Genomic DNA, 23,300 nt, shown 5'->3' with positions numbered 1-23,300 from the left:
GAACCAATAGAAGTAAATGTCCCCTAATGGAAATGTGCATTTGAAAATTGTCTTTAATATCACTTGGGATTCAGCCATGTCTGCAGTCATTGGATCCAATGGTGATGGTAGGCTATGAAATGGTGAAATAAAGGAACTGATAATTGGTGTCATAGCTGGTAAATCAGTCATTAAAACCCGTTTATGCTTAAATCTAGACATGAGCGAATTTGCCCAATGCAATATATTCATTTTTGTTTGCTCTGCAGTTTGGTCTGATGAAAACTACATCAGTGTTAGTGAAATACACACAATATATAGTTCCTCAGTTTGAAAAAGAAATTGATTAAAGTTAACAGTCTTTTCTATGGGTCTTAGGCAATATTTTGTCGATTTCTAAACATCAAGCAGTAGAGATTCATGATGGAGTCTCTGAGTTTCCCAGTCAGCAGGACTATGAGCTATTCTTCAATGTGACTTAATTTCTAGTGTAAGAAATTGGAATATGTAGAGAATAGTTGTCACATGCCCATGTCGGGGTGGTCAGAATTAGAGTCTGGGACACCTAAATTGAAGGTTTTTTTCTCCTCATCCTATTGCTTTCAAAGGTAGCTCAGAGTCTATATATGGCTTTTCCTGACTTAAAATAGAGTCCCTTATTGGTCATTCAGGATTTCTTTGAATTCTGAAAGATGCTTGAATATACACAATTAGATAAAACCTTAGCCACCCTTATTTTCATTTCCCCTAACTGGTTTTGTAAAATGTCCCTCTACATGTAGTTCTTCTGTTCTTCCGCAGATCTTCTCTGGAACTATTTTTAGATTTGTTTGTTTTAATTTTATGTGTGTGGATATTTTACCTGCACATCTGTCTGTGCACCGTGTGCATGCCTGCCACCCACAGAGACCAGAAGAGGGCATCAGATCTCCTGGAACTTGAATTACAGATGTTTGCGAGTTGTCATGAGGGCACTGGGAATCAAACCCTGGGTCCTCTGCAAGAATGACAGTGCTCTTAGCCACTGAACCATCTCTCAACCCAAGTCCTATTATTTCCAAACAGCTTAAAATATACCTGTGAAATAGATATTTGTTTTTGTGTTCTGAAACATCTAAAGTATTTGATTATATTTATTTTGAGAAATCAGTTCTTTTCAAAGTGTTCTTTTCTATCAAAGACCCATTTTGAGTGACAAGTGCAACGGTGGCATTAAAAAGATGTGCCATCCTGTAGTTATTGAAGGTCGTGTGTGGAGCAGTCGTAGCCACGGTCCGTCACACTTTACTACAGTGGGCAGGTTGAAGGAAGAAAATTTTGAATGGACACAGGGAGATACTTTTTGGAAAACCAAAAAGAAGAAGTGTTATCAACAATGATTTTGGATCCTGAAAATATATAGTATGAGGAAAATAATAAGTCAAGGAAGAGGGGGTGAAAAGAGGGTAAGAGGCAGAAACCCCCCACGTTCTCCCATGAGTCCCCCGCCATCTTAGCACCCACAGCCCGCAGCTGCCGCTCATTGTGGCTGACTTCAGGTCATAAGGAGGTATCCAGCCTTCAGCGCCAAACTGGAGGTGAGCTCTCGGCATTCAGGAGCTTGTGATTTTTAAATATTTAAGAATGTATTTGACAGAAAATTATGTTTTAGGGATATTGTTGTCTTGATTTTCAGTTTTGAATTTACTATTGTCTGTAGGTTCCAAGATATATTTTGTTAGTCAAAGAAAATTTACTAAAATATAATTGCCATTTTTCAGTATTTTTTTACTAGTAAGATGTGTTTTTTTTCTATTTTATTGGTATAATAGGAGCATCTTTATATTATCATAAGCTCTTTACAACTTTGGTTTTTAGTACCAAATAACTCTTGAATCAGCATCTTCTTGACTTACCCTACCACCATCACTTTGTAACTTTGAAAGTACATTTGCCTTTGAAGGAAAAAATCCTTAAGCCCTCAGAGGTACACTTTGTTATATAACTTTTACAGAATATCATATTCATTGGGATAATGTAAATTGTTTAAACTATATGAGTATCTCCGTTTCACAAAAGCCTGTAATGATGTCGCATTGTGTGCCCAATCTGCTCTTTGCAGGAGAGAGGAAGACAACAGTGTCCTGCACAAAAATCACGAGCAAGAACACCAGCATTGTGGACAACAGGAAATGCAAGTCCTTAACTAAGCCAGAGCCACAAATTCGGAAGTGCAATGAGCAACCTTGTCAAACAAGGTAACCGTGTTCTCGTGGTCACTGCAAGGCTTCGCTTTAGAACTAACTCAGTGATTGCTAAAATAACTGTTCTTCAGAGTATTACAAAGAAATCCGTACCCAAGCGTGAGCACTGAAATAGGCAACAGTTGAGACAGTAGGGTTAAGATTTACGGGTAACTTCTACGGAGTGTAAAACCATCCCATAAATAAGGAAGAGGGGTTACATCCTAAGTTTAAGAAGAAACTATGAGTCAGCTCTTCAAGCTTATTGGCGTTTGGTTGAATCTAGCTGTTTGCTTCAGAATTCTCTGAGACGAGAGGAATTTGATAGGAAAAAGTTGATGAGGGAAAGTGTGGGCAGATCTAGCCCCAGGAAGACAGCAGGGGGCATGGGATCCTTCTGGCTCTGTCACTCAGGTCCTCATTCCTCCAAAAGGTCTCAAGACGAACTGCCCAGTTCCTGATATCTGGTCTCCAGATTTCGAGGTTGAACTATGGTTTCCTCAGTGAGTACAGGGCAAGAAGACAGTCAAGGCTCGTGTGTAAGGAGCAAGTAGCAATGTTGACAGCTGCAAGTGTGAAAGGAAATAGGGCCTTGACTGTGGTAGCGGAAGTGGGGACAGAGAAGATGGACGAGCCTGGGTATACTTTTGCTGTATGGGTACTTGTGGTGGCTTCCATAGTGGGGCTTAATATTTCACATACATTCTCATAAAAATGAGCGGTGTGTTTAAGACAGCCCAGTGATACAAACCCTGTCATGTTCAGGATGGTCTGATCAAAAGAGAACGAGGTACATCGATTCCTCTGGCTTGATGAAAGAATACTTATCTTATCTGACACTCAGGATTGTTGAGACTCGGCGCTTTAGACTGAGTTGAAAGTACTCAGAAAATCAGAGAATTGATCCCCCTTCATAACTGCTTTTGCAATTGAATTCTAGAGAATTTGCATACCCTACAACTTAAACATACAAAAAAAATGTACAGCCCTGTACAGTTAATCTTCCCTATAACGTCCTACTACACAAGGAAAACATGGGAGGGGCTACGTGGTTGGAGGAACAAAACTGCCAGTTAAGCTAATTTTGCTTTTGTACCTGTCTCTTTGGAAATTAGTATTGCCTAGGTAAATGTTCACTTCTGGATTTCATTTCCATCCCTTTTATATGCTGAAATCTCACTGTTCCCACTGCATTACCAAATAAAATTATTCAGCCCCCCTGAGTGAGTCCATCCCATTTCTGAGTTGTGAAAGCTTAAAATGTTTGGGGAATCTTTTTCTTCTTTACAGTGTTGAGGTTTCAAGACTTATTTGGCTGTGGATTAGGTGTTATTCCTAATTTTTCCTTCTCCACTGACAGTCCTAACACCCACATAGGTTGTATACTTCTAACAGAATACAGGAATGATTTGACAAGAATTCGCAGGGGAAAGGACTTTGCTGTGCATCCTATCACCGCTGTGCACCGGGCACGAGTCATGCTCTTTTTATGAAGTAGTGTAATTGGGTGGCTGATATTGAAGTCTTTTATGTCAGGAGGCATATTCCTGCCTATCACAGTGTCCTTATACTCGCTATGAAGCTATTTCAGTGATCAGATGGACTGTCTGTCACCATGTTTATATTTTTGTGACCCCTACGAGGTAGCTTTATGCTGTGTCTCAGTGCCTTGGGATTCTCCTCACTCCACTTCAGCATATAGGCTTGTGACTCCTCCACGTTGCAAGAATGTGAGTAAATACAGAACAATGAGAAGGGAGACTATTCGTAATGGAGGACCTGGTTTCTTCCTGAAGTTAAATTAGAATAGATGGTTAAGCCCTGTGATACACCTCAAGTCATTAGAAGTAACAGTGACAGATGCATATCACTATCCTGATCATTGTAACTAAAGCTCTTCATCTATTAAAATGTGGGGTGGGGGGTGGGGGTGTTCTTACTGAGTGATCGAATAAGCAAGACTGAAAACAAATTACTAGAGTCCCAAGGATCACTAAAATGAGATCATGTTAATAAATTCATATATCTGTATTTGCATGAGAGCTCATCAGTAGGTAGGCTAAACCATATACCATATATCTCCTAACTTACTGAATCTCTGTATTATTCAATTTGCCTTTCTGTAAACAGCCAGGATGGCTGTGGTTCCTAAAGCATATGGGTTTTGGGAATATTTGTAATGCAAAGAAAATGAATAATTTCAAAAAATTTTATATTCATGGTTCTGTAAGGTATCTGTTGAACAGAGAGGTTAACACATAGAACACCTAGGAATGGCAACTCTTGAGAGTTAAGAATATTGCAGAGATAAGCATTATGAAACATTGAAGGACATGCACAAAGTATAGTATGTTCAAAGTAATTGCAATTTAAGGAAAATTAACATAAATTACTGTAACTTTCTGCTAACCCTGAAAGTGTCAAGCCTGTTGTAGGTTGACAGCTTTTAATTTGTTTCCAATGACCTTTGCTTTGCTTTTAGATGGATGATGACAGAATGGACCACATGTTCACGAACGTGCGGAAAAGGAGTACAAAGCAGACAAGTGGCCTGCACCCAGCAACTGAACAACGGAACGCTAATCAGAGCCTGGGAGAGGGACTGCATGGGGCCAAAGCCCGCCACTGCCCAGCGCTGTGAGGGCCAGGACTGCATGACAGTGTGGGAGGCAGGAGTGTGGTCTGAGGTATGGGACATACCCCTTTTCTTTCCCGTTTTCCTCCTTGGACTCTTCGCTCCTACAAAATCTTGTGTCATGTCCCAAATCACTGTGCATGACAACTGATAGGCAAAACTGCTAATTTTGCAGATAAAAGGGAAAGCAGCTAATTTTGAAAATATAAAAAGTTATTGACATAACCCATAGACCATTTTGTGAGAATTTTAGACTTACGATTTTTCTCACGTATGAGTACCGCTGAAGAGCACACTTTAACATGTATATTTGACTCCTTGCATGTCTCTGAATATTAAAAGGGAGCCAACATTTAGCAATCATTTTATTTGTGGAAGCAATAAAATTTTACTTCTTATTTGGCCAACTGTTTACCTATAAGCACACATGCAAGAAACTTAATAATTGCTGTGTTTTATATAGATGGGCAGTATAACTTAGGGGAATTCATTCGCTCAAAAACTTTATGTGAGTAATAAAGCTGCAGTTTAGACCAGGGTGAGCTCACTACACCACACAGTCTCGTAAGCTTGCAGTGTGGCACATACAAGTGTGTTCTGTGCAAACCCACAGTGACAAACTCACATTATCATTACATATATATTAACATGATTATATGCACAACTTATTGCATACATTCAGTGACCTCTCTTAAGCAATTTAGGTGTGTAAGTGCATGGAGCCCTACAAATACACGTGCGTGACACATGTGCAAAGTCCACACAGAAAAATTACCTAGGTACACAATTTCATAGTTTGCTATATGACATAAAACGATAGACAATTGGGGGCTGGAGAGATGGCTCGGAGGTTAAGAGCACTGACTGTTCTTCCAGAAGTCTTGAGTTCAATTCCCAGCAACTACATGGTGGCTCACAGCCATCTATAATGAGATCTGGTGCCCTCTTCTGGCATGCAAGCATACATGGAAGGAATGTTGTATACCTAATAAATAAATAAATCTTTTAAAAAAATAAAACGATAGACAAGCTTTGCTTAAAAAATACTAGCTATCCTTAAAAGTAAGAGAAATGATAGAAACTGTTATAGACATGCCTTAATCCATAGCCTGCACCAACTCTATTCAACCCTGTAATATTATCTTCCAGTGTTCAGTCAAGTGTGGCAAAGGTGTGCGGCACAGGACCGTGAGGTGCACTAACCCGAGAAAGAAGTGTGTCCTCTCCACCCGACCCAGGGAGGCAGAGGACTGTGAGGACTACTCAAAATGCTACGTGTGGCGAGTTGGTGACTGGTCTAAGGTGAGAATGACTTGTGCTGGGCTTAGGAGGCATGGGGAGTAGAGGTGAACATCAAGGGGTAGAGGGTTCTATGCCCAGCTTTGACTCCTGTCTATTTCCCTGAGATGATGGTTTGAGGGAATGGTTTAAAGATTGAGATAAAGCACAGAAAGTGTGTAACAACATAGTTTGCATGAATAAATCTCTAGAAATAGTGAACATTATTTTATCGCTACATTTATGGTTATAGTCCTCACTCAGAATATGTTTAATAATATCTGATAGATACAATACTATAAATGAGTAAATTCAAACTACAGTTAAAGGGGTTTCTGGCAGAAAAGCAAAGGGGCAGATATAGTTCTATGCTAGTCAGTGTTCTGGGTTGTGTACAGTAGAAATGGAAATTACCAGAATTCATTTCCTGTTTTTGGTGAAACAAAGTTGGAAAACAGGCATGGTAAAGAGACATGCCAGGAAAAGGTGTGTCCTGCGGGGAGGCACTGGATAGTCAAGAGGATAACACTGCTAAAATCACTTCAAATGGACAGAATTCATTTGGGCAGTAGGCATTTTTATTACATGGTAACAGAAAAATTTGCTAAAAAATTTTTCATATGCCGAGCATATGTGGCCCATGTGGAGGTTCATATATGATTAGGCATGGAATTCACCTAATATGTTCTCTTCATAGAATGTCAGTGAGCTCCACATTTTAAGATAAACTTTCATCAGATCTGGGTGAACACAGCTCTAATGTACCATTTCCCCAAATGTAATAATTTCACATTCAGTGGCAGCATTGTGTTCAGCTCGGAACAGCCAGTGCCATAGAAGAAATATAAGCCTTCTCTCTTGAGTTTCATAAATTGAAAGAAAGATCTGTTATGGAACATTAGGAATCATGGTAGCTTTCCAAAAAATAAGCTGAAGAACATTCTGGAAGAAATACTTTTAGTATATGAAGTATGTGAATTCCAGCTTTCTCAATGTTTCCCCACACGAGATCATGGACATTTAAAGACCAATCTCTTTTCTTGTGTGTGTGGTGGCTTGGGTGTGGATGTAGGGGTGGGGAACATAGGTGTATGGTGTGTGTGTGTGTGTGTGTGTGTGTGTGTGTGTACGCGCGCGCGCACACATGGGTAGCTTGGGTGTGGATATAGGGGTGGGAAACGTAGTTGTGTGTGTTTGTATGTGTGTGAGGGTAGTTTGTAGGGATGGGAAACATAGGTGTATGTTTGTGTGTGTATATGTGTGTGTATGGGTGGCCCGGCTGTAGAGTAGGGTTGGGAAACAGGTGTGTGTGTATGTGTGTGTGTGTGTGTGTGAGTGTGTATATGTGTGTGTGTGTGTGTGTGTGTGTGTGTGTTTGCACGGCTGTGGGTTTATGACTTGCTGGCTTTCTTTCTTAATAATAATTTGCACACAAAAACTGCATTTTAGTTCTTAAGAAATTTAATGTTTTCCCACCATTTTCAACATCCAAATTTCATTTTAGGATTCAGATGCCCTTATAAACTCATGTTTAACCCGACACATAAGGCTTTTAACTGATTCACACTTCAGTGTGAATGACTTTCAGGCATCAGCACATCCCAGATTACCCAGAATCAATTTCTATCATGTGCAGGATTTGTTTCAATAGTTTTATGAAGGAGGAAAACAGATTAGGTGGAATTCAAGAGAACTAAGAGACAATTTGGAGGACTGCCTTCTATGGGAGCATATTGATCAAGCCATCAGGTGGCAAATGGACAGAAATGTTTTAATATAATGAAGGAATGTCTTTGAAGGTACAGGTCAGGAGAGAATGCAGAGAAAGTGCTAGTTAAAGTTACACTACTGATACCTGCTGGTCTTTTGCCATTTAGTTGTTTTTGCTGCTGCCGCCATTGTTGTTGTTTTCTTTGTGTTTGGGGTAGAGGTGCAGAAACTGATGCCAGACATTCTCCGCCATCTTTCTACCTCGTTTATTGAGACAGTCTCCTTCGTTGAACACAATGCTTCCTTTTTCAGCTCTACTGACTGACTGTCCCCAGGGTCCAGCTGTCTCTGCCTTCTTAGGACTGGGGTTAGAGACACATGCAACCTGGCCTAGCTTTTTACATAAGTGCTGGAGATCCAAACTCAGACCCCTATAACTGAAGGCTAACCACTTTACACACTAAGCTATCTTTTTGGCTTTAATATTTATTTATTTATTTTCTGGCTAGTGAACTCTAGATTTTTTCATTTTATTAATTTTTATTTTGATTTTATTTAAGACTGAGTATCAGAAGGACTTGTGCATGCTAGGCAAGTGCTCTAACACGAAACATGATGTTTCTTTACACGAGACAATTCTTCCCAGAAAATGTTTGAATACCATTTGTGCTGGTTAGTTGTTGGTTTTGTTTTGTTTTGTTTTTTCAGCTGACATAGCCAAGGTCATCTGGGAAGAGAGAACCTCCACTGTAGAAAACGCCTACATTTGTTTTGTAATTGATTTGTGGATATATGTGTGGGACATTTTCTTGATTAATGCTTGATATGGGAGGGCACAGCCTTGGATGGGAAGTCCATCCCTGGGCAGGTAGAGCTGGGGTGTTTAAGTAATCAGCTGATTAAACCATGGAGAGCAAACAAGTGAGCAGCACACTGCCAGGGCCTCCTGAGTTCTGCCCCCAGCTGCCTGCATTGAGTTCCTGTTCTGGCTTTCCTTAGTGATAGGTTCCGCCTGGAACCTGTAAGCCGAATGAATCTTTCCTTTCCCAAGATGCTTTTGGTCATGATGCTGATCACAGCAATAGAAACCCAATTAGGGTATCATTGTTTAAACTGAAGTATATTTTCCCAACTTTTGTGATGATTAGAAATAGATCAAGTGATAACTATAGCCTAGTTAACTGTAAAATCCAGAATACATACTTGAAAAGGCAGAAGATCTTGACGTCATTGCAATATCTAACACAGAACTCGGAACACATTTGATGTGCTATGTAGGAACAGGATAAGGATAGCCTGTCCCCATAACAAGAATTTGTCATGTAAAGTTAGTAAAATGTGCTGACTGTGCCCTTGCTTTGTATCTTATGACAGAGAAAAATTAACTTAGGCTAGTATAAAGAACACTGTTTTTTTACGCTACATTTGAAAACCTGTGGGTTTTTTTAATTGATTTTATTGAGTTATGCGTTTCTTCTGCTCCCCTCCCTTTCCCCCCCCCCCCCCCGCTTCAACCCTCTTCTATGATTCCCATGATCACAATTTACTCAGGAGGTCTTGTCTTTTTCTACTTCCCAGGTAGATTGGAACCATGTATGTCTCTCTTAGGGTCCACATTGTTGTCTAGGTTCTCTGGGATTGTGATTTGTAGAGTGTTCTTTTTTCTTTGCTTTATGTTTAAAAACCACTTATAAGTGGGTACATATAATAATCATCTTTCTGGGTCTGTGTTACCTTACTCAATATGATGTTTTCTAGTTCCATCCATTTGCCTGCAAATTTCAAGATGTCATTATTTTTTTCTGCTGTGTAGTGTTCCATTGTGTAAATGTACCACATTTTCTTATTCATTCTTTGGTCAAGGGGCATTTAGATTGTTTCCAAGTTCTGGCTATGACAAACAATGCTGCTATGAACATAGTTGTGCACATTTCCTTGTGTTACGATTGAGCATCCTTTAGATATATACCCAAAAGTGGTATTGCTGGATCTTGGGGACACAGTCAACAAGACAAAATAGCAGCCTACAAAATAGGGAAAGATCTTCACCAACCCCACATCAGACAGAGGTCTGATCTCTAAAATATACAAAGAGTTCAAGAAATTGGTCATTGAAAGAACAAATAATTCAATAAAAAAAAATGGAGTGCGGACCTAAACAGAGGACTCTCAACAGAGGAATCTAAAATGGCTGAAAGACACTTAAGGAAATGCTCAGCATCCTTGGTTATCAGAGAAATGCAAATCAAAACAATTCTGAGATTCCATCTTACACCTGGAAGAATGACCAAGATCAAAACCACTGATGACAGCTTATGCTGGAGAGGTTGAGATAAAGGGAACACTGCTGCATTGCTGGTAGGAATGCAAGCTGGCACAACCCCTTTGGATGTCAGTGTGGCGATTTCTCAGAAAATTAGGAAAATCTGTGGGTTTTTTTTTACCATCATTATGCATAAAATTCACGGGTATAGTTAGATTGAATAACTTCTCATTGGGTTATATAGCTGTACAACCTCCACACAACACTTGTGGCGCTCAGGGAAGAGGATGGTTTAGTGAGTGTTCTTCATTCACGGACTCGGCCTTCGCCAGCCTGCTCTCTCTTTACGCGGTTGTTCTCATTCTCAACCTCATTATCGGTGCTTCCTCCCTCCTGCTCTCCCCCTCACTCTCTCTTTACATAAAAATATGTTTCTCCTTTTCCTTAGAGACATTTTTTTTTCCTTCTTGAAGTCTCAGCATCACAAACTCAAACAGCAATGTACACAAATGAAAACCAGCGGCTCCTTGTGAGTGTTCCTGACTTTATCCCCTTTCCCTAAGATACAGCTTTCATGTTAAAATGAAAACCATCCCAAACAATGACAGAGGAGATGGCCAGTGCTGCAGCTATTGTGTTCCCGTGATGAAAGTGTTCAGGGACGGAGAGAACACAGGCCTCTGATTTTTATCAGCTGTGTCTTTCCAACAGAAATAGCAACAAGATGTATGCGGTTGTGGCTGGATGTCTGTGCTCCTCTGAGGGCAATTAATCTGTCATCTTCACTCAGTTTCTACCCGGAGTTTTATACTATCAGCACACCTAAGTGGACTTAATATTAAAAATTGGTTTGGCTTTGATCGGGAATATTGAATTTGCTGTCCAGAACGTCTACCAACAGACAAAGGCTTCTCTCCTGGTGAGACACAGTATACACTGAATCAGTGAGAAGAGAGAGTCCTTAAGCTCTCCCACTGCCTAGGCACCCTTAAGGAAGCTGATACCGATCAAAGGCAGATGCAGAATATGGCTAATGCCTTAAACTATTCCATTGCATTTGTGTGAGTTTCTGTGATTTCTAACATTTATATTTGGGATGGTTATGTGCAGACAATGGGATAAGGGGCAGCATAAAGGGCAGGGCGACCAGGTCCAAGGTGAGTGATGTAGCTCAGTAGTAGAGCGCTTGCCTAGCATATTCAAGGTCCTGGGTTTAAACCCTAATGCCACCAAAACAAACAAACAAACAAACAGACCTTCATGTGGAAAGACAGAAAATCTAATTTCTAGGCAGATGCACTGCCACAGACATGACCCATGTTTATTTCACAGTGTTATTAAAGTAGGACACACAGTCTTTTCCCCCTGGTGTGGCTTACGTTAACTGTTGATACAACTGTGTGTCACATTCTGACTAGGTCTGATCAGGATGTGGCCTGAAAATCTTACTTAAGGGAGGGGAACAAGACCCACATTTTTGTGGCATCATGAATCTGCATTTACTCACTTAAGATGAATTGAAAAATTACATCATTCCTTGAGTTTAATAAAATGACATATTTCTCCTGAAATTTGGCTTTTCTGCCTTCATTTGGACTTCTACAACTTCTGGTTTGCATTATTGGAGGCCAACAGAACAAATGAAAGCATTTTATTTACCTGTTACAAAGAATTTTGTCCTTTTCTGAAGATTTAATTGATTTTGGTCTTCCATGAAATATTAACAAGTGATTTATGTCATTGAACCAAATTAATTATTTTTGTTCTATTGTTAGATTTATTTCATACTTTAAAATCCAAGATTATTTAGTAATGAAAATTACCAAACTACATAAAACTATAGTTTGGGCTGCTTATCAAATTATGGCATTTTAAATCAGTATTGGAACTACATATTATTATGTGTCTTTTGAGGTGATATAATCCTAACCGATATAGAGTCAATCATTTTGAATGGGTTAACTGTATGTCTAGTTGAAAATATCTGTGTATATACAAAGCACAGAAGACAATCAGCCCTTTCAACCTATCCCTGAAAAAAAAAAACTGCCCTCAAGGAATCATCTTCAAATGAACAGTAGGAAAATTACAGAGGCAAAGAATCTAAAAACCGAGATAATTCTCTGTAAAAAGTAGAGAAACACTTTCTGGTTGTAAAATAACACAAGGGATGGGGGAGTGGTTTTTGTATGTATTTTGATGTCTTCTTTACTTGCGATGATTTTCTAGTTTTAAGTAGTTATCAATCTCAAAATTGTATTTTAAGTTTTTGTTCATTCTCTGGAAACAATATTCTGATCGTCATCCTTGCTCATCTCACACTTGTTGGGTGATTGATTGATCAAATTTAAAAAGCTCAAAAATAGAACATACAATTTAATCAGGTAAAATGGAGCAGCTCTTTCTGTAACTATGTTTTGTATAATCACCCAGCAAAACTGTAGCAAGTCATTGGGTTAAGTAATTACTAAATTAAGGTAACTCAGACCTAAGTATAAGAACAAAGAAACGGGCATGCGTTAGCTTACTTCTCTGTCACTGTGGTAAGATACTGACAAAATGCAACTTGAGGAAGAAAGGCTTTATTTCACTTTACCGTACTTAATACTTTATGGAGAAAAGCCAGGGAAGGAACTCCAGGCAGGAATCTGGAAGAGAGAACTGAATCCGACCATGGAGGAACACAGCTTATGACTTACCCTCCATGGCTTGTTCCGTTCACTTCTCGTCTATAACTTATGACCACCCCTCCAAGGCGACGCTGCTCACAGTGGAACGGGCCCTCTTATATAAATCATTAATCAAGAAAATGTCCCATAGATGCCCACAGGCCAATTTTATGGAGGCAGCTACTCAAGTGGGTGTCCACCCCCAGATGACCCTCATTTCTGTCAAGTTGACAAAACATAATTAATACGTGACTATTGAATTATAACCATTCCTTTCTTGTTTATTGCCACAATTGTGTGTCAATTTCACAATAAAAAGCATATCATGACTTTAAAAGTCCACGATTTTAAAATTCTAACACTAAAAAGTTCAATGTCTTTAAAATATCCACTCTTAACTGTGATCTCCTATAAAATCTAAACTACATAGTTTCTTTCTTTAATATTTTTTATTAAAAATTTCCACCTCCTCCCACTCCCCCTCCCCTCCTTCTCCAGGCCAAAAAGCAGTCAGGGTTCCCTACCCTATGGGAAGTCCAAGATCCTCCCCACTCCCCCCAGGTCCAGGAAAGTGAGCATCCAAACAGACAAGGCTCCCACAAAGCCCATCCATGCAGTAGAATCAAAGCCCAGCGCCATGTCCTTGGCTTCACAGTCAGCCTCTACCGTCAGCCACATTCAAAGAGTCCAGCTCAATCACATGCTCCATCAGTCCCATTCCAACTGGCCTTGGTGATCTCCCATTAGATCTGTCCCACTGTCTCAGTGGGTGAATGCACCCCTCGCGGTCCTGACTTCCTTGCTCATGTTCTCCCTCCTTCCGCTCCTCTTTAGGACCTTGGAAGCTCAGTCCAGTGCTCCAATGTGGGTCTCTGTCTCTATCTTCATCCATCACCAGATGAAGGTTCTATGGTAATATGCAAGATATTCATCAGTGTGGCTATAGGACAAGGCCAGTTCAGGCACCCTTTCCTCTGCTGCTCAAGGAACAAGCTGGGGACATCTCCTTGGACACCTGGGAACCCCTCTAGAGTCAAGTCTCTTGCCAGCCCTAAAATGGCTCCCTTAATTAAGATATGTGCTTCCCTGCTTCCACATCCACCCCTCTTTCATCCCAACCATCCCATTCCCCCAAGCTCATACTTTCTTACTGCAAGAAGGAAGAACCAGGACATAAATTCAATCACTGTTAAGCAAAACCAAAGGGAAGCAATTAGCTCCAAATCTTGTAGTCCAGTGCCCAACATCCAACCCATTCATGCTCTTCTGACCTCCGAAGGGCATTGGCAGCTCTACCCGCTCTGCTCTGCCAGATGGAGTGCACACAGCTGGTCTCCTAGGCTCAGGCCAGCTCTGTACCTCACCTGCTGCTCTTCTTGGTTGTCACCACACAGTTGTGGCAGCTCCAGCTGTGTCAGGTCTCCACTACAGCTGTGGCTGCACCTTCACCAGCGGCCTACGTTGGCCTTGTTTCAGGAATTCCAACCCTGCCACATGGCGCAAAGCCTCAGCTTGTAACATGAGCGGACCTGCTTGTTTGTTGGGGTTTTTTTGTCCTGCCTGTTCCCCCAGCTGTTTAGTCCCAAAGTAAAATCACACAAGAGATCTCTATAAGTTATAATGCTGATTGGCCCGTTAGGTCAGGCTTCTTACTAGTTAACTCTCATATCTTGATTAACCCATTTTTCTGACCTATTTTAGCCATGCGGCTCAGTACCTTTTTCAGCGGGGCAGCTCACATCCTGCTGCTTCAGTAGTCTGGGCAGGAGTGGGAGGAATCAACTTCCTCCTCCCCAGAATTCTCCTGCTCTCTTTGCATCATTTCCACTTCCTGTCTGGTTTTCCCGCCTATACCTCCTGCCTGACCAATCAGCGTTTATTTAAAACATGATTGACAGAATACAGACAATTCTCCCGCACCATCAGCTACTCCCCGAAACCCTTTCAATCCTAGAGTTTCTGCTAGAACAGAGGCTGTGCTTTCTCCAGTGGTAACACCTGCCCCTCCCACAGTGCCAATCCTCGGCAGCTCTCCATGACCCCGTTAATGCTACAATTTGGTTACCTGCTTGAGATGCAACTTTGGTCATTTCTGGACCCCAGCTTCTGCGTGCTGCCCCTAAGGAAATGCTACCCAGAAGACTTGGCCTCAATGATGCTGGTCTCTTATGCATTACAGCTGCTCTTTAGCCCTCACTAGTCAGCATTGATTGTCTCAGGAAAGCAAAGTTTCCATGTACACAGACTCTTAATCCAAAACATCACACAAAAAGCCTTGGGAGTATCACTGTTTCTCGGAAACTTCACAGGTTAAACCTCCATTTCTGCACCTCTCTCTACGTTTTGATTTTCCCAACTCCCAAATCATCTCATTAAACTCTGAGCACTAAAGTGGCCACCATCTCTAGCCCAAACTCCTTCCATGACCCTTCCCCACCTCCACCCTACCCCCAAAATGATATGAACAGGTTTATCCAGAAATACACTATGTTCCTGGTACCAATTTCTGTATTAGTTTGTTTCTCTGTGCTGTGATAAAATACTTAGAAAAACAACTTGAGGATGAAATAGTTAATTTGTAGTTGATCTTTTACTAGCTCGTACAAGACTTGGACTTTAACTCCCTAATGTTGAGAAGAGGTGGCTGTATCTAGACAGACAGATAGGATATTTATCCTTTGTCATGCTGGTCTGTGTTGATCCAGTTGGATAGCACTTGATGTGTACAGGACTTTATTATACCATTTTTCATATTGCCAAAGCTTTCCTCTAGTGACACACTTCCTCTGACATGGCCACATCTGCTCCAGCCAGGCAATAGATGATGCTGACACTATTTAATAAACGGGAAGTTGGGGTGAGCTATGGGTTTGAGAAAATCAGACAAAGACTTCCCTTCTGGATGTACAAAACGTGCGGATCACTGGCTGCCCCTGGCGTTTTCCCAAAGCAGCAGAAGATAGTACTGAGAAGAAAGACAGAACATATCGCTAACTTAGTCCCCAGACCCCTGTCTACTGCCAAGTCCTCTGCCATTTAACACTTCCCATATTCTGATCTAAGTCATCTATTCAGAACTGACTGTTCATCCTCATTTTCATCAACCAACGTATTTCCACAACTCTGGGCTTCAGCAGTTTTTCCTTTTGAAGCCTCAGTTTCTCTGTACAGTCTTTGTATTTCTCCTGACTATTGAAGTCTCAAGGACCAGTTCAAGGGTGTCAGCAATAAAAGAAGCTTCGGAAATCCTCATCACTTGACTGCAATTTTGTTCTGCTAATTAGTTATTGTTGCTTTCTTTAGAATATCGGAACTCCTTGTCTCTTCTTAGAATTATCTCAGCAAATAGGCACTTGTAGTTAAGAAATGTTGACTGAATATACATCAATCCCATTTCTCCTTAAGTAAACAAATACACTTGACAATTATATTTCTTTGTATATTTCTTTGGAATATCATTTTTCTGGCTTTACTTTTAAAACTATATTTCATTTTATGTGTATGTTTTATATATAGATATAGATATAGATATAGATATACATACTACACACATTGTGCATGTGATTTGTTTTATTTATTTGTTTTTTGTTATAAGATCACACAACACCACCTGGGCTTGACTAGAAATCACTATGCAGCCTTCAGTCACCTGGAACTTGAGATGTTTCTGCCTCAGTCTTCTGTATTTGGAGATATTCTATATTTATTAGTGAAAGGACAAGAAATTATTAAATATTTTTTAAGAAAATTGAACCAATATAATTTCATTTATTAATTAGTTCATACTACTTTAAAATTAGTTTTAAAGTAAATACATCCTTATTTAACTGTCTGGATATTTGGGACAATAAATATTTCTAATGTTGAGCGTGTGTGTGTGTGTGTGTGTATGTGTGTGTGTGTGTGTGCAATAAATGCATGTGTGCATGCTTTTAGGATCCACCTGTTGCTTCTCTCTGACACTTGGGTTACAGACATGCTGAGCCTTGCCAGCCTTTTTATGTGGGTGCTGGGCATCCCAACTCAGGTCTTTACGTGTTCCCTGCAAGTGCTCTTATCTACTGAACAATCTCGCCAACCTCTTCAAAGTTTTATGGGGATGGTAGACTTCTTTGGCATTCTTGTGACACAATGTGGTTGGAATACTCACCACTCAGTTAAACGGCAGCTCTCTAACCTGGAAGGGAAACAGCGAACCAAGTGATTCTTGCCTAATAGTTTTCTTTCAGACCTAGAAAATGTGTGGTTTCTGTCAAGGTGAAGTCAGTTAGAGATAGCTGCTATATGCTGATACCATATATGCTATGTGCTGCTTGCAATCAAAGATTTACTTATTAAAACAGTGTAAAGTTAATTTTAAAATTCAAATAATTCATTTCTCCTGCATAGCTAAAACATAAATCAATCAATCAATCAATCAATCAATCTGGTCTGTATTTGTCAGACCCGTTGAATGAGACCTGGAAAGAATTTAAAATGAAGTTTGATCACTGAGATTGCAAAAGGGCTGTGTGTAGACTGATGATACAAGAGAACCATCTGGATACGAGGGCTGTGTCTTTTAGCATCATCAGACCCTCTCGGTCTGAGAGCTGATAAACCGATGAATGTAGCTGAAACTTTTCTTCTTGTTTGTTGGTTGCTTGCTTGCTTGCATTGTCGAAACCCAACTTCTGTTCCTCCCATTGCTGTGTTGATCAGTGCCCACTTGATGCCAGTTGTGGGCCCACAGCCCTTTCACGTGTCTGATCTAGCCACACACTTTTCCTGGACTTACTTTGGCTCTGTGTCAACATTTCACTAACCATAGCAGAATACTTACACCTTTAAACAGAAGAAAGAAGAAAGGCAGGGAGGGAAGAAAGAGAAGGAAACAACACTGTCCTGTATCTGACATCCAGGAATGAATTGATTCCAAACACCTGTGTGTTAAATAAAGCAAGCAAACTATTCTAAAAAAGACACCAACAATCCTGACCAAAATAAACACTTCTTCCTAGGAAACAAGGCCAACCTTTGTCCTTTTGTGTGCATGGTTCACACTCACTTCATTAGAGAGCTGAGTGGGAACGGCCAAGCATGTGCATAGCCCACGAGGAATGCTGCCCTAATCATTTCCAGGGGAAGTCACTGCTCAGCGTCCCCCTGAGGTCCGCTCTCCGCTGTGCCTGCTCCGCCACTCTTGTTAATCCACTGTTGAATATCTCCTCTGCTCCCAAAGACAAATTCCCCGAGTCAGGGCTGCCAACCTCCTTACAGATTGGCACTTACCAGTACAGATTAGATCATGTTTTCAAAGACTGCCCATTATATTGGTAGTTGAAAAAATTTCAAGCCCTGCCAGGGACAATTTTCCCTTAATTTAGGAATTCCTATTTCTTCTAACAGCCAGCTGGAAATGAGTAAAATATTACAGCGCTCTCCTTCGTGTTTGGCCTAGAGAAAACACATTCTGTCCAAAATATATATCTTTGGCACTCTCTGGAAGTAAGGAATCTTGGGTAATCTCTATGCAGGCCAATTGTGAGAAATATTATTTTTAACACTTAAATACATGGAATGATTGTTTTTCTTATTTTCAAGAAATTTAAAAATAAATGAAACTTATATTAGGTTTTTTATTCTAGCAATGATTTAATGAGTTTAAATAGAAACTCATTAGAGATAATTTTACTATTGGGTTTTGTGCCTTTCTGGTAAAATCTTTCGGTGATGTTCTACAGTGTTCATAGCTAAAAGAATTTCTTATCCCCTGAGAACTGCTTGTAACTTACACAGATTAATGCTTCTTAAGATCAATGACAGATCATTGATCATATAATCTAAACCCATACACTGCTATATACTCAAATCCCCCATCTGTTCCAAATAGCTAAGTAATCTAAGGATTGAGAAAGAGAGATAGCTAACTTAGAACCCAAATATCACCTTTATAGCTATGCTCAATCCAGAAGGATATAAAATTCTTACTTTATGCCCATGTCAAAAATAACATGTTGCTTCAAGTTGCAGCTGCATTAACAAATGTGAAATGCTTCTGTAACAATAGTTGACTGATATAGTATATTTCGTCACTGTTTCAATGTATATTTTGAAAGTGCCATAATTAAGGTAAAATAGCATTTCCAGTTCCAGAAATATTTCATTCTGACACCAATATATATGTGTATTGTATATATTGAGCTCTTTTGTGCCAAGAATCAGACAGCTGCTCTGATACTCTTTAATTCAAGCACTTTCCCCCCTTCTTCCTTTAATTGTCCCTCCTAGAAGCGTTAGAAATTTTCACAGTGTAAGCTTTCTAGGACCCGGTCAGTTCTTATTACCTGTCATAAGAATGTCAGAAAGGATGTAAGCCATGGGAATATCCAGCCGTACTGTAAGTAACCTGGAACCTACAAAAGTGTAGGCCACATTTATGACTTTGAGATATGCACTACTTTGTCTCATCAGCTATACAATAGTGAATAAACTACCCTAGATATGAATTGTGTCTGTGGGGAGAAGCTAAGCATCAATTAGAAAATGATTGGCTATTCCCTTGATATGTATGCCACTATTGTATCAGTAGCCATGGAAATTAGTAAGGAGCCATGGGGAGTGGGAACTTCCAAAGATTAGAACTGAGAACATAGTACTACAAAGGGGAATGGGAATAATGGAGCAGAAAGGGTTAAATGGGGTGTGGCATAGGGCAGGGTAGAGAAGAGAATACAGGGAGTAAGTAACTCTATAGACCTTCTATAGGCATGACAAACTACTACTGCAGAAATTTCCCAAAATATAAGCACGGAGATACATGAAAAGACTTTAAATAGCTACCCTATAATGAGACAATAATGTCCCAATAGGCATAACAAAAAAAATGTCAGGAATGAGTAAGTTCAATTAGAATCATTGGTGGCTATGATTTCCCATAGACCCTCAAATATTATGAGCTCTTTCTGACGTTCTTAGTCAGAACTTTATGGTAAGACCCCATTGCTGGAAACACCACACACTTACCTACTAGAACATAAAGATATCAAGCTGGTACTGACCTGAAAGCCTCATTCCTGCTTTCTAGTTCTCAGAATGCTGGAAGGTGCTTCACACGCTACCAGTCACACTCAGCTGTGGACCTTGAAAGCTACCATAGCGACCTGCCTGGAGTGATATGCATCTTATTTTAAAGGAAGATCAGTTATTGTCGATACCAGGTTGATTGACCAATATTTCTTTCCGTGGTCCTTATTTAACAAACTAATCATTTTCATACTTCAAAGGAATTAAAAGTATTGAGCAAATTTCTCTTATGTTTAATTTTTGGTATGTGAGCTGAGGTGTAAATGTCATTGACTTTAGTATTAGAATTTTTCACTGTGTCTCAACAGAAGAAAGTATTTATTCTCTTAGAAAAATCTAAAGTGACATTTTCTAAACATTGATCATTTATGTCAAAGCATGGAGACTATTTTCTCATGTAACCTGTCATGATGAATATTATGTAAAATAAAGTTTGCATCAAGATATTGGAGCTCCTTCTGTGAGGAGAAGGGATTCCTAACATTGACTTTCTATGTGCCTTGTTATCGCTCTCAACAAGGAAATGTCCAAAGGCGTTTTTAGAAATTTTCTTCCTCTTTACACTTACCTGTTACATTTTGCTCGAAAGATCACCACGACAAAGCTAGAATAACATGATTGTGTTTCTTGTACAGAATGAGAATGAAGGAGTGAATCATGAGCTATTTTGTTGCCAAGGGTCCTTCAGGGCAATATTAAAGTTTGGGAAATAGATTTTCATAATACACAATAAGGCTCTATGTTAGCAATAATCTTGCACTGTTTCCTTGCCAATGTAATCTCAATGGTAAGGGGTCTGGTATGGCTTGGATTTTTCTGTTATTTTTTTTAATAAATTGGATTTGTTATTTTAACAATTTTGCTTTGTTAGAAGTCAGAGGAGTTGCCATGTTCCAAGTATATTTAGATATTTTCATGATACATGTGAAGATCAAGCTTAATTAGAAAGAAAAATGGAGATAAGAGAGATAAATTTTGAAATTGATTCACAGTATGAAGAAACACCCACCTTACGCTGCCATATTTCTATTGAACAATTTGACATATCATAACTCAGAAGTGTATGAAAATACATAATACATATGGAAAAAATAATCAGACAGGTATAAATGGAGTAATTCAGTGGAAAGAAGCAAATGTTTGGAAGCCGCAGGCTTGTGTTCATGGCTGCCTGTGCTTGGGAAGGAAGGCCTTCTCCAGGAATCTTTCTCTATATTCTCAGTTGAGCAGCAAAACCTACTACCTCAAACTCCTCCATTCTCCTTCAGGGTCTTTTTTTCTTCACAGAACCTGTTTATGTCTGCTAGTTTCTTACTTACCTTCACTGGCCATAAAAACGCAAGCCTCTAAGGGTGAAATGGCCTTTTCTCTTCTGTGTACTTCTACAGCTGAGTATCCAAAAGAGGACTTGGTACACTGCCACCTGTAGCATGAGGGCCAGCTTGTTGGGGTTTCCATCCCGCCCGGTACCCCAACAGCCGCCAAATCCCAAAGAGAAATTACACACAGGACTCCATAAGGTTATAAACTGATTGGCCCATTAGGTCAGGCTTCTTGTTAACTCTTATAACTTATATTAACCCATTATTCTCATCTATGTTAGCCATAATGGCTCCATACCTTTCTCAGCTGGACATGTTACATGCTGCCTCTTCAGTGGTCTGCGCAGGAGTGGCTGAGGAACTTCCCTGCTTCCCAGAATTCTCCTGTTCTCATTGTATCACATCTACTTCCTGTCTGGTTTTCCCGCCTATACTACCTGCCTGGCCAATCAGCATTTTATTAAAATATGATTGACAGAATGCAGACAATTCTCCCACATCAGCCACCTTTGAGTTTATATTTATTGAGTGAATTAATGAAGTAGGCTTTATGATTATAAATTTATTGGAGCTTTGAGGATACAATTATACATCTATTTAAACAGTATTCGACAACAAGGTCCTCATGAACCCATTTGTGTTATTGTTTAATACATAATTTGGTTCATAATTTATCTATAGATAGGGTAACTGTATGTCCTCATTTACTCAAGACTGTCCGACTGCATTTTTATAGTCTTAGAATAATTATAAGCATTGCCTTCTTCTATTGTGTTCTGATGGGTAACACATTGTATACTCACTGTATCCGGAGACAAACTGTGCCAATGATTCATCGTTAAGGCAAAGGGGTGTGATTCATGCGGTATAATAAAAACTTTAACAAAATATCATTTCTGTGTTTCATAGTAAGATATAAAGATTTCCTAGTTTGCTTTTTGTTTTTGTGATAAAACAGTATGAACAAAAGCAAGTTGGGAAGGAAAGGTTTTATCTGTTTTTTATATTATTATTATTAGTTTAAAAAAAATACCAATCCAAATTCCCACTTCCTCCCTTCCTCCCCCTTTCTGCCCACTCCCTCTACAACTCTCTCCCACACCCCCTCCAATATTAAGAGAGGGCAAGGCACCCTGCCCTGTGGAAAGTCCAAGGCCCTCCCCCACTACATCTAGGTTGATCAAGGTGTACATCCAAAGAGAATGGGATCCCAAAAAGCCAGTACATACAGCAGAGACAAATCCCAGTGCCGCTGTCATTGGCCACACAGTCACAGTCTGCCCCAACTGTCAACCACATTCAGAGGGACTAGTTTGATCCCATGATCATTCATTCCCAATCCAGTTGGAGTTGGTAAGCTCCCATTAGTTTAGGCACGTTGTCTCAGTGGGTGAACCCCTCATGGTCTGGACCTCCTTGCTCAAAATCTCACTCCTTCCATTCTTCAACTGGACCTTGGGAGCTCAATCCAGTGTTCTGTTGTGGGTCTCTGCCTCTGTTTCCATCTGTTGTTGGTTCTATGTTCAATCATACTACAAAAGCATTTGTTCAACTATGTTCATAGCAGCATTATTTGTAATAGCCAGAACTTGGAAACAACCTAGATGCCCCTCAACGGAAGAATGGATAAAGAAATTGTGGCACATTTACACATTAGAGTACTTCTCAGCGATAAAAAAACAACGACATCTTGAATTTATCTGGTTTATAAGTCCTGATCATGTTCCATTATTGTGGGAAAGCCATGACAAGAACTCAAGGTGAATCCAGAGGTAGAAACTGAAGCAGAGACCATGGAGAAACTTACTGGCTTACTCTTGTTGGCTTTCTTGACCTATTTTTTAAAAATTATTTTACATTCTGGTCTCAATTTCCCATCCCTCCTCTCTTTCCAGTCCCTCTCCCATCTCCTTCTGTTCTCACCCCCAATCCACTCCTCCATTTCTGTTTAGAAAAGGGCAGGTCTCCCAGGAGTAGCAGCAAAACACGGCATATCAAGCTGCAGTAAAACTGAGCATCTCCCCACGTATTAAGGCTGGGGTAAGGTGACCCAGTATGAGGACCGGAGTCCCAAAGCCAGTAAAATAATCATAGACAGCCCTTATTCCCACTGTTAGGAGCCTCACAACAGGACCAAGCTATACATCTGTAACATAT

General features: G+C 40.0%; 1 protein-coding gene across 1 annotated transcript in view; it reads left to right on the top strand.

The window, feature by feature from the left end:
• Nucleotides 1-23,300, top strand: part of Adamts19 (ADAM metallopeptidase with thrombospondin type 1 motif 19) — a 185,299-nt gene that overhangs the window by 152,399 nt on the left and 9,600 nt on the right. Inside the window, exons 19-21 of the mRNA XM_087896043.1 lie at nucleotides 2,081-2,216; nucleotides 4,684-4,888; nucleotides 5,986-6,138. Of these exons, the coding sequence (XP_087752169.1) occupies nucleotides 2,081-2,216; nucleotides 4,684-4,888; nucleotides 5,986-6,138 (494 nt within the window). The remainder of the gene's footprint in view (nucleotides 1-2,080; nucleotides 2,217-4,683; nucleotides 4,889-5,985; nucleotides 6,139-23,300) is intronic.

This window comes from Myodes glareolus, chromosome 13, assembly GCF_982192425.1.
Source record: "Myodes glareolus chromosome 13, mMyoGla1.1, whole genome shotgun sequence".
Lineage (NCBI taxonomy): Eukaryota > Metazoa > Chordata > Mammalia > Rodentia > Cricetidae > Myodes > Myodes glareolus.
Note: the sequence above shows the minus strand (reverse complement) of the source record. Positions and strands in the feature narration are given on the sequence as shown.